Source organism: Oryctolagus cuniculus, chromosome 13 (genome assembly GCF_964237555.1).
Source record: "Oryctolagus cuniculus chromosome 13, mOryCun1.1, whole genome shotgun sequence".
NCBI classification, from domain to species: domain Eukaryota; kingdom Metazoa; phylum Chordata; class Mammalia; order Lagomorpha; family Leporidae; genus Oryctolagus; species Oryctolagus cuniculus.
Genome location: NC_091444.1, coordinates 24,644,490 through 24,656,493, shown reverse-complemented (window position 1 = coordinate 24,656,493; position 12,004 = coordinate 24,644,490). Strand labels below are relative to the sequence as shown.

The window sequence follows — 12,004 nt, the reverse complement described above, 5'->3', positions numbered from 1 at the left end:
CCTAACTCCCAGCAGGTCCACCCCTGCCGCCCCCAACTTCTACTGGAGGGGAAGCAGTGGGAATTAGGGCAAGAGGCCCAGAATTTACCCCTAGGTGGGGCCGAACCGAAGGAAGGAAGACTGGGAAACTTAGAGCTTGGGCTGGGGTTCCTCTCCAGGAAGCCGGGAAGAAATGGGACCGCCCCTAAGACCTGTCCAGAGGCAGGAAATGGCAGGCAGGTCCTCCTCTGTGCAGAGCCACTGACAGCCAGCGGATCTTTGGCTCTGCAGTAGCAGTGCCTGGAAACAGGTCTGGGCAGGGGCTGTGGAGGGGGCTGTTCACAGAGGCCCTGCGCCCTGGATGAGGGTGTCAGAGAGAACAGTTAGTCCCTGGGGAGGCTGAAAGCACCCTTGCTCCACACTCCCTGAGAGGGAAGACAGTCAGTTACTATCTTTGTATTTTGGGTGGTAAATACCTGTTCCAGGCACAGCTCTTGAATTCTGCTGTGATGGAAGCCAGAGATACCAGGGCTGAGCCCCGCTGGGCTGTGGTCCTTCTCCCTGCAGCCCTTGGGATTTGAGTGGCAAGAGTGTTTAGGAAGAGCCCTGGTACAGGTGCATTTGAGAGCAGGTGTCAGGCAATCTTTCCCTAATCACTTTCTTGGCCCTCTGTGGGGTTTTGGTTGATGCTTTGGGCTGTGTGCTCTCAGTGTGCAGAAGACGGGAGGCATGGTGCAGTGGCCAGCTTGGGTGCAGCACCCACTGGGGATGCAGGGTCCTAGCCTCAGATAAACCACTTGGGCTCTCCATGCCTCAGTTAGCCCTGCTGTAAGATGGATATGATGGTGTCACTTCTAGAATTGTAAGGGTGAAACCAGACACATTATGTAAAAATGTGCAGATGTGGAGGGTTCTGGTTACCCTCCTTCCTGAGAAATGTTTTAGTTACTTTCCTGTGGTTGAAAAAAATACTACTTGGAGTTAAAAACAAAACTCTTTTTTAATGGAAACATCATTGTATGAAGATGTGAATGATGTATACAGGTATATGGGAGAGTATAAAAGCATCTGTAAGTCCATCATCATGCAACCCTGTCATGAATCTTGTTGCACTGCTGCCTGTCTTCCCCTTTTTTCAGTTCTCTGTGTGTGTCCATGGATGCCAGCATGTGTATGTTCCCAAATGGAGAGGCAAGGATGTTTTTCAAAAAGTTCCTGGAGAAATAGGATTAAATGATAAGTTTATTTTAGTACAAAATTTTTGAAATCCTTGCATCATCTTTTCATAAGAGGCATTTTTCCAATGAACTTTTTTTTATTTGACAGACAGTGAGAGAGAGAAAGAAAGGTCTTCCTTCCGTTAGTTCACCCCCCAAATGGCCACTATGGCTGGAGCTACGCCAATCAGAAGCCAGGAGCAGGTGCTTCCTCCTGGTCTCCCATGTGAGTGCACAGGCCCAAGAACTTGGGCCATCCTCCACTGCCTTTGTGGGCCACAGCAGAGAGCTAGACTGGAAGAGGAGCGACCGGGACTAGAATCTGGCACTCTAATGGGATACCAGCACCACAGGCAGAGGATTAACCAAGTGAGCCACGGCGCTGGCCCCTCCAATGAACTTTTAAAAGAGCCCTTGTATTGCTATGCATTCCATGTTATATACTACCTTCCTCCCTTATCTTCATATTGTAAACATTTCCCCAAATCCCATAAGAATTGGCTTGGTACTCGTGATTAATGGCTGCTTGGTAGTGCAGCCTGTGGCTGTGATGTAATGAACTATTCCTCTGTCAGTCATTTTGGCTGTTTTCAATTTTTCCCTCTCTGCCTATCTTAGAGTCTAAGTGGGTGGCAGGTGGGGGAGATCTTGGCTGACTTTCAAAGATGGTGGGGATTGGCAGGGAAGGAGAGAGGGTGTGAGGGCAGGCTGGGCCCCGCCCATGGGCCAAGGCGGGCTTGCTCATGTGTAGTCCCATCTGGGAGAACACTGAGAACTGGGGCTCTAGATCCTAACCACTGATCTCTATGGGTGGCTGCTTCTCCTTCCCCATCACAGGGTGCAGCTCCTTTTCGTGGCCTGGTTGCCTTCATTTTTTTCTTGATGGGCTGTAGATTAACTACAATAAGCCTTTTTCAAGTCCATGATCAGTCAAGAGTTGGATTTCATGTGTCAAACAGACCCAGGCACAGGTCTTACCAGTAGTGCAATAGAAATTCTCCAAAGCCCTTACTAGCTGGCCAGTTGGCTGCTCATTCCCCCTCTTCTCCTTTCCCTCCCCACCCCCTTCTAGTAAGGCCTGGACTGGGAAGAAGAAGGCAGCATGTGCCCTTGGGAGACTATGCATTCCCTTTTCCTTATAAGTTATATACACACACACTTACACTCACACTCCACAGTCTGATGGCATCACATGCTGTCCCACAGAGCACCTTACAGGAGGCCAAAAACAGAAACATTTGAACACTGCATGCCAATCTCACCTGCCCATTGTGAGCTGTGCTGGGGCGGGGGGGTTGGAGGGAAGGTTTCAGTTGCAGGACTTGGTAACTGGGTCAGCAGGCACAGGTGAGAGCAGGTCCTACCTTGCTCTTAAAGTGCCAGAGGCAGACTTGGGTTTGGGCTTCTCCCATTTGTTGGGAGTCTGGCTGGGGAGAGAAATGCTGTTAGCTGTTCTGCTCCCCAGCCCCAACTCCTCCAAGTGGGAACCTGCAGCTCACTCAAGTGTTTTGTTTGGTTTTTTATAAAGATTATTTATTTATTTAAAAGTTAGGATGACAGAGATCTTGCATCTGCTGGTTCACTCCCCAGAAGACCACAACGGTATGGGCTGAACAAGGCTAAAGACAGAGCTTCATCTGCGTCTCCCGTGTGCATGCAGGGGCCCGGCCACTTGAGCCATCTTCCACTGCTTTCTCAGGCCATTAACAGGGAGCTGGATTGGAAGTGGGGCAGCCAGAATCAATCTGGCACCCATATGGGATGTCAGTGTCGCAGGCAGCAGCTTTACCTGCTAAGCGATAGTGCCAGTCCCAACTCAAGTGGTTTTACTTCAAAACTGTGATCCAGGTGAAGAGGCGACTTACTGAGCTTCAGGGTGATGGGGAGCCTGGGCAGTCCCTATGTGGATTTCCTCAGGAAGCAGTGAGAACACTGAGCTTTTGTATTTTGTAAGGAACATAGCACTCAACACACAGTAGCTGGTGAACAAATATTTGTTGAATGAATGTTATTGGTCCGGGCCTCTGTTTCTCATTTTAAGTAAAAGCAAAAAACAAAACAAAACAAAACAAAAAAAACCCAAAACAACCCAAGCACCACCGAACAATTCTTTGGTTAATGGTTTTTCCACCAGGTACCGTGTCTGGGCAGGGTTTTGTTTTCTGCTGTGAGTGAGGGCCACTGCCCAGTGTTATCAACTATGCCCATGTATTTGCATGAGAATCAATTGCAGACTTTACCCAGCCTGGGACCCATTGCCTCCCTGCAGCCTCTGGGGAGATAAACAGACCCGGGTGAGGAACTTGTCCTGGCGGGGCAGGGCTTGGCTTATGGTTGAGTACTCAGTGCTAGGTTCTGTGGGAGTTGATTATTTTTGGGCTCTGAGCTTGGCCAGACGCAGTGCTCGGGACGCAGTCTCAGAACCTATCTTCCCAGTGTTCCAAAGGCTCCTTCTTGGTGCTGGATTGTGGCATAGGTAACCAGTAGGGATCCCCTTTTCTTGATACAGAGTCTCCCGGTGGCACAGAACAAGGAAAGAGGACTTGAAGCCTGGCTCTTCAGATCTCCGTGGACACATTGCCGGCTCAGCTGTGTAAGTGAAGCTATTGGAACCCGGGGCCCACCTGTCACTTCTGTCTGTCCGACGTGGTGTCCTTTCTCACTGCAACGTTTCACCTTTAGTTGTCTTGTTTATAAAGAACATGCTTAAGCTTCTTCCCCATGTGCTGTGGTTCCCCTGAGATGAAAATGAAAGGCAATTTTCCCTTCTCCTCCAAAGCCCTCGGTACTCAACAGGGCCTGTGTTCCAGCCGGGATGACATCACCTTTTAATTTTCCTGCTTCAGGATTTAAATACAAGAAATGTGATCTACTTCCATGATAAGTCTGATTTGGCTAGAGCATGAAGTATAAATGGCTTTGGAATAAGAATCAAAAGAACCTTTTAACCTCCTTTCTTTTCTTTCCCACCTGGCACAGTTTATTCCCCTATTTAGTTTCTTTGCCGTAATCTAGTGAAACAGTAGCTTTATCGTATGGGAATGGTAGCTGGGAGAAGTTCCCAGTGGCTGGCCTAATTCTCTTGTTCTCCCTCCCTCTCACTCCCTGCCTCCCCCCAGATCATGGCCCTCCACCCCCGCAGAGTTCGGCTGAAGCCCTGGCTGGTGGCCCAGGTGGATAGTGGCCTGTATCCTGGGCTCATCTGGCTACACAGGGACTCCAAACGCTTCCAGATTCCCTGGAAACATGCCACAAGGCATAGCCCCCAACAAGAGGAGGAAAATACCATTTTTAAGGTAAAGGACTTCTTCTGTCATCTGACTTGCATTTCTTTCCTGTTCTCTTAGACCTTAATGGGTTTGTTTATTTGCTTTTTCAATTTTGGCAGAAGGAGTATACTAGATTCAGAACTCTGATGGAACAGAAAGAATGTGATAGAGGTGCCCAAACTTAGCAGGCATAGTCATCACTTTTGTTATATCTGTAGGATATGTTACATATGTTATATATGTTATAAACCCTTTATTCTTTCCTGTTGGTTGAAGCTACACAATTCATGTCCCAAATGATCCCAAGTGGGGTTGGTTAAACTCCTGCAAGTGCTTGTAGTGATGTGGTTGATCGGAAAGCCCAAGGGTCAGCAGCTGACTGCTCCTCTTCATTCACTCAGGGTTCTTGCTATGAATATACACATGTGGGTCTGGAAAGGGCTATGGGGACCCAGACAGATCTAGGGGGTGTTAGCAGGCTCTTCATCTCGCTTACTGGATGGGGATAGAGGACTCTCAGTAAGCTTTTCTTCTGGTGTTAAATTAGTTTGCCTCTGTCTATAACCTTTGCTTAAAAATTAAAGGTGGCTTAATTATAAGTTTTTATTCTGCAAGTATGTTTTCCTAAATTTAAAAAAAGACTCTGACATGATAGTCATTTTATTTAGCTGAAAACAAGGTTTAATAATGTAGCATTTTAAGCATTTTACAAAATTTAAGTGGAACCAAGGCTTCCCTTAAGGCAGAAGTAGGGGGAAAGGGGTTGGTGTGGGAAGGGGTTTGTGTGGCTTTGCCTCCACTCTGGACCAGCTTCTGGGTGGGTTGTGTCCATTTCATGAGTAGCCTCTGTCCCTGTACCCCTAAGATGTGCAGAAGTGGGTTGGTTTGTCCTTGTCCTCTGACTTGTTCTGGAAGTCAGACGTGAGATCCAGTCCCCACTTTAGGCCTCCCAAGGTCAATGCCCCAGGTTCTTGCTGAGATTGGGTAAGTAAAGGGAAGAGGAGGTGGCCTCAGGGCTCAAAGCAAAGCCACCCTAGAAGTGTTTAGGTTCTCCACCCTAGAGGAAAGGTTAGGAGTAGAGAGGAGAAGCAGAAAGAAAATTGGCCCAAGCATACTCCAAAAGAAAATAAACAAGTATTTTTAATTTAGATATTAAATCATGTAAAAATGATTAGGAAAAAATGTATCAACCAGCACCAGTTGTTGGAGTTGGCACTGAGAAAGCGATAGGCCAAAGGGATAGGACTGCCACTGTGGACTTGGTCTGAAGTTGGATTTGCTGTTGAAGGCTGTGGCAGTGGCTGTCTGTGGGGATGAGGCTGGTGCCTGACGGTGACGTGCTTGGGGATGGAGGAAAGGGTGGCTGCAGGAAGGCTGCTTTGCCTTGTGTCTGTGCATCTGCTTGCGGTAGGCTGATGGAGGGCTCAAAGTCAGTAGGAGAGGGAGGGTGCTCTCATATGGCTCCCAAGCTTTGAGGGCCAAAATGGGTGCCTGGATCCATTGCCTCATTTCATTCTCACGACAGTCCTGTAAGGGAGGATTGTTGCAGGAGCAGAAGGGCTGACTAATTGCCCAGATCACACTGTTGGTGAACACTAGAGCTAGGATTTTAACCCATGCGTTCTTACACCGCCCCATCCATACCAGCCCTTCTGAGCAGGGATTGAAAAATTCAGTCTCACGTCTAAGTACCATCTCCTGCATGTGTGGTCTTGGGTAAGTCATGGAACTTCACTGGGCTCTAGCTTTCTCCTTAGTAGAATGGGGATACAGCTAGCCTTGACTGCCTCACAGGATTATTATTTTTTTAAAGATTTATTTATTTATTTGAAAGACAGAATTACAGAGAGGCAGAGGCAGAGAGAGAGGTCTTCCATCTGCTGGTTCACTCCCTAGATGGCCGCAATGGTTGGAGCTGCGCCGATTTGAAGCCAGGAGCCAGGCATGTCTTCTAGGTCTCCCATGTGGGTGCAGGGGCCCAAGAACTTGGGCCATCTTCTACTGTTTTTCCAGGCCACAGCAGAGAGCTGGATGGGAAGTGGAGCATCTGGGACTGCAACTGGTGCTCATGTGGGATGCCAGCACTGCAGGCACCGGCCCCCTCACAGGATTTTTGTGAGAGTTGAGTCAAAGTATGGGAAGGAATCTATAAAACACTGCAAAAATGCCGAGATTAGCTCTGTTTCAGGAAGAGAAATAAGGGCCTGCAACAGTGATCTGAACCTCCCCGGCACACTTGGAATAGGTTTGAACAGGCAATGTTTATACATTGCAGTGATTACCACGTGGTACCTTGTGGGCCCGCCCTTCCTGATTCTAAAGTCCACTAGCAAAGGGAAGGGCTGCCAGTGTCTCGTGCATAGGCCCTGGCGATGCTATGCGGAGAGCAGGAGGGGCTACAGCTGTGCTTCTGAGTTTGGCTGCTCTCCATGGGGGGCAGGGCTTCAGGGAGCCACAGAAGTTTGCAGACCCACCAAAGTCTGCACAGAGAGTTGACGGGGAGGGGCCGGTGAGAGAGCATGGGAACAGAGGATCAAACAAATGGGAGGGACAAGGTGAGAGGCCACAGCCAGGCACTACCAGGTGACTGGAGATGTGCCTCCCAGACACCAGGAGCCAGTGAGATTGAAGTCCCCTATAGGAGATTGGCTGGAATGGACAGGATTAGGTCCCCCAGTGCCTGCTAAGTGCTGTAAGCTGCATGAACTTGTCAGCCTTCATCCTTCTAAACCACTCCACAAGTGGAACCCAAGTATGAGACAAGGAGGGGGAGGACAAGGAGGAGGAGGATTTAGAGTGCCTCCTGGAAGAAATCCTCTCTGGGTTGTGAGGCTTGGTTGGGGGTGACTGAGGGAGACCAGAGATCTCAAAGGACGGGGCAGAAAACTCAGTTTCAGCTTGAGGGAGAATCTCTGGTCTGAATCAGAAGCAAGTGCTGTGCTCTGGAAGCCTGAAGAAGTTGGTCCCCCTTTCTTCTGCACCAGGACATGTCATGCTCCTGAGAAAGCTTAGACCAGAGCGTGTGTTAGTCCTGGCAGAGCGGGGGCGTCCTGTGGGCGGAAGCCTCAGTGCCTTTTAGACCTGGCAGTGGGGCTGGGTTTCTCCTCCCGGCTTTACTCTCGGGGACCTCGGTCTGTGGTGTGAGCAGCCCAGGTTTTCTTTCTTCTCTCTGGGGAGAGCTCCTTATTCCCCTCATGTGGGGACAGTGCTGTGAGTTCCACATTTGAAAGCCAAAGTGGAGGAGTCCAAGTAGCTTTTCAGCCCCTGCTACCAGCTGCTCCCATGAGGTTGGAGTTTGAGCAAACAGGGGAAGGTAGGAGGTGTGGTTTATTAGGACACAGTGTCCTCAGCACAGCCCCCCTGGTGTGCTCCCTGTGCTCCTAAGGGCTACTTGAGTTCTACAGTTCTGTATTTATGGATCAGATTTGAGGAGCCAGCAAGGCCAAACTCATGCTGTCTGTGATCTCCTTCATGGCAGTTGTGTAAGCTACTCTTGTTAAAAACAGGTAACCCTCTTTCCCCCAGTTACCTGAAACCCAGTATGCAGAGTTACCATGTATGTTTTGGTGTGTACTTTACCCAGACTTGACTTTCATTTATTATTATTATTTTTTAAAGATTTATTTATCCGTTTGAAAGGCAAAGCTTACAGAGAGAGGAGGCACACACACACACACACACACACACACACAGATCCTCCATCCACTGGCTCACTCTCCAGATGGCCACAAGGGCGGAGCTGGCTCAGTGCTGGAGCTGAGTCGGTCCAAAGCCAGGAGCTTCCTCTGGGTCTCCCACGTGGGTGCAGTGGTCCAAGGACTTGGGTCATGTTCGGCTGCTTTACCAGGCAAATTAGCACGGAGATGGATCAGAAATAGAGCAGCAGGGATTCGAACCGGTGCTCATATGGGATGCTAGCATAGAGGGCACAGGCTTAACCTTCTATGCTGCTACACCACAGTGCCGTCCCCTGGACTTCACGACTGACTTTCTTTATTTTTTAAAGGTTTATTTATTTGAAAGTCAGAGTTACACAGAGAGGGAGGACGAGACTGAGAGAGAGAGAGATCTTCCATCCACTGGTTCATTCCCCAAATGGCCTCAGCAGACAGGTTTGGGCCAGGCTGAAGCCAGGAGTCAGGAACTTCTTCTGGGTCTCCCACATGAGTACAGGGGCCCAAGGACTTGGGCCATTTTCCATTGCTTACTTGCTTGCCTTTTTTTTTTTTTTAAGATTTATTTTATTTATTTGAAAGGCAGAGTTAGAGAGAGAGGCAGAAAGAGAGAGAGAGAGGTCTTCCATTTGCTGGCTCACTCCCCAAATGGCCTCTACAGAAAGGATTGGGCCAGGCCAAAGCCAGGAGCCAGGAGCTTCTTCTGGTTCTCCCACATAGGTGCAGGGGCCCAAGGACTTGGGCCATCTTCTGCTGCTTTCCCAGGTGCATTAGCAGGGAGCTGGACTGGATGTGAAGCATCTGGACTTGAACTAGCGCCCATATGGGATACCAGCACTGCAGGCCAGGGCCTTAACCCACTGTGCCACAGCACTGGCCCCTCTCCACTGCTTTCCCAGGCTCATTAGCAGGAAGCCGGATTGGAAGTGGAGCAACGAGGGCTCAAACTGGTGCCCACTTGGGATGCCAGTGTTGCAGGTGGTGGCTTTACCTGCTACGCCACAGCAACTGTTCCCCCCACCCCCGCCCCGACTTGATTTTCAACCCTTCATTGGAACATTGTCATCTTGACAGGTGCTAGTACAAGAGCTTGAGATAAGGCTACTCCTTTCAAAAGACCGTGTTTGCAGATGGCTTAATTTAGGCCCTGCCTTGCCTGATCAAAGGGTAGTGTTTCCTTCTTTGGTCTGTGTTCATTGGGGCTGGGTGTTGGGGCAGTCATGCCTGGGGTATTTGTGTGTCTGTATGAGAAAAGGTGAGCACATGCTTTGCAGTAGTTTTGGATAATATTAGGCACTCACTATGGTTTCTTGTTCTGCAGGCTTGGGCTGTAGAGACAGGGAAGTACCAGGAAGGAGTGGATGACCCTGACCCCGCTAAATGGAAGGCCCAGCTCCGCTGTGCTCTCAACAAGAGCAGGGAATTCAACTTGATGTATGATGGCACCAAGGAGGTGCCCATGAACCCAGTGAAGATATATCAAGTGTGTGACATCCCCCAGCCCCAGGGCTCAATCATTAACCCAGGTGAGACCCCAGGTGCATGGGAGACTGTGGGAATTATGTCAGATTCTGGCTGGGCTCTATCAGGAGATAGTCAGCTTGGGAAGGGCCTAGTGTACAAAATAGAAGACTGGTAAAGCAAGAAAACCTATCCCTAGGAAGGATCCAGAGTACAAAAGCTGTAAACTCAGCAAAATCTTCTCGCTCACTTGGACATATGTCATTAGCCTGTTTGCTTAAAGCATGAGAAAGTGGAGGGGCTATAGAGTTCTACTGTAAAAATAGCCTCTCCTGGGACATGAGAGGCCAAGTCATTTTGGAGGAAGGACTAAAACTTGGAAGCCTTATGTTGTAAACCTGGCTCTTATCACTTGACTACTTGTAGGACTTGAATCAAGTCATTTGACCTCTTGAGTTCAGTTTCTGCAACTCTAAGAGCTCATCTTCCCTGTATTCTTCAAAGGATATTGTAAGAATTAATTGACATGACATGTAAGAGCTATTAAGTTCTCTATAAATGTGGGCGAGTGGTCATTTGATTGTCAGGTACTTTGCCAAAAGAGTATCATCTGATCCTTTTGTTGACTTAAAACTTAACAAGTCCTAAGAGCCAGATAGTTTAAAATTGTACTCCAGGGAGGTCCTGCTGTGAGCAGGGGTCTGTTCCTCATATTAGGTTTACAAGGGTGAGAAGGTGGTATTCTTGAGTCTTTAAGGGGATGCCAGTATGGAGGAAAGTAATGTTGAGGTATGCTAATGTGTAAGAGAGTTTTGGAAGGGAGTAAAGTTTGCATATCCTGAGTAGAAGCTTGTATTAGCCAGCCTAACCCTCTGCAACACAACACCAGCCCCGGGAAGGGTTCTTTAGGAAAAGTTAGAACCAGATCCTAACATACCCTTGGTTCCCACTCTTTTCAGCTAGGGCATTGAGGGCACATGCTAAGCTCAAGGACCCAGTGTGCTAGCAGGCCCTAGCTTGGAGCAGCTGCCAGGACAACAGCACACCCTAAACTGCTCACCTGTTGGCTTGTGTGTCTTGGGTAGGATCTACAGGATCTGCTCCCTGGGATGAGAAAGATAATGATGTGGATGAAGATGATGAGGAAGATGAGCTTGATCAGTCACAGCACCATGTTCCCATCCAGGACACCTTCCCATTCCTGAACATTAATGGTGAGTAGGGTAGTGGTTGATACAGAGGGATGAGGAAGGTGTGGTACCTTTAACCTTGGAACTAACCTGGACCCTTTTGCCACCATTGCCCAGGGAGCAGGGATGGCACCTTCTGGCCAGGCTGTGAGTTTGTTAGCAAGCAGAAGTCATGGGCTAGGGAACTCTGCCAGCTTAGTTATCTCAGTGCAGTGGAAGTGGGTTCTTGGCATAGGGAACATTCTAATCCAAATAAACAATCTAAAGTCATTCTCAATCCCACATACAAATACATCAGCAGTTATAAATTTTGCTAGTTTCCTTCTAGCCAAGTGCAGACATCATTTTATGAGTTGTAGGCCAAGTCTTCCAAATTCAGCGTCATTTTCTTAACAGAGACCACTCTGCTTAGGCTATATTATGGGAAACTGGTCTCTAGCTACCAAATCAAGGCTCTGATAGGACTTATCTGCAAGAGACTTTCTTTTATGAACTCTTGAATTCAGCTTCCTAGGAAAAATGAGAGATTGGGAGGCTATTGGCTTATGCGGTAGGTACTGAATTTCCTTTGTGCATTCTAAGGATGTTCCAACATGAGCTGAATTACTCTGCTGAAAGCATCTTTACTTCATCTGTCTACCAAGATGCTTCTAGTCAAAGGACTCCCATGCACTTGAGTGGCTTTCACTTCCTGGTGCCATCTGGCTGGATGTCAAACTTGCTATGTGATAACTTGAGCCGGTGCCACGGCTCACTAGGCTAATCCTCCGCCTTGCAGCGCCGGCACACCGGGTTCTAGTCCTGGTCGGGGCGCCGGATTCTGTCCCGGTTGCCCCTCTTCCAGGCCAGCTCTCTGCTGTGGCCAGGGAAGTGCAGTGGAGGATGGCCCAAGTCCTTGGGCCCTGCACCCCATGGGAGACCAAGATAAGTACCTGGCTCCTGCCATCGGATCAGTGCAGTGCGCCGGCCGTAGCGTGCCGGCCGCGGTGGCCATTGGAGGGTGAACTAATGGCAAAAGGAAGACCTTTCTCTCTGTCTCTCTCTCTCACTGTCCACTCTGCCTGTCAAAAAAAAAAAAAAAAAAAAAAGATAGCTAGATAGATAGATAGTATATAGGGGTGGTTTCTTTAGCAATTGGGAATACAGTGCTCTAGGTGATGCTCCTATCTTTGAGAATCATAAAGACCCTTTTGAAAGTAATTTATTTATTTCAA

At 48.7% G+C, this 12,004-nt stretch overlaps 1 protein-coding gene across 4 annotated transcripts in view; it reads left to right on the top strand.

Annotated features, from left to right (window-relative positions):
- The window catches only part of IRF6 (interferon regulatory factor 6), a 47,859-nt gene that overhangs the window by 25,078 nt on the left and 10,777 nt on the right, over positions 1 to 12,004 (top strand). For 3 of the 4 annotated variants that reach the window (XM_008268456.4, XM_008268457.4, XM_008268455.4), the window contains 4 exons: positions 3,706 to 3,789; positions 4,316 to 4,492; positions 9,461 to 9,665; positions 10,686 to 10,814. In XM_008268456.4, coding sequence (XP_008266678.2) covers positions 4,319 to 4,492; positions 9,461 to 9,665; positions 10,686 to 10,814 — 508 coding nt within the window. In that variant the 5' untranslated portion in view covers positions 3,706 to 3,789; positions 4,316 to 4,318. Of the gene's footprint in view, positions 1 to 1,397; positions 1,423 to 3,705; positions 3,790 to 4,315; positions 4,493 to 9,460; positions 9,666 to 10,685; positions 10,815 to 12,004 lie in introns of those variants that run through there. The other variant, XM_051820533.2, reaches the window with a different exon arrangement.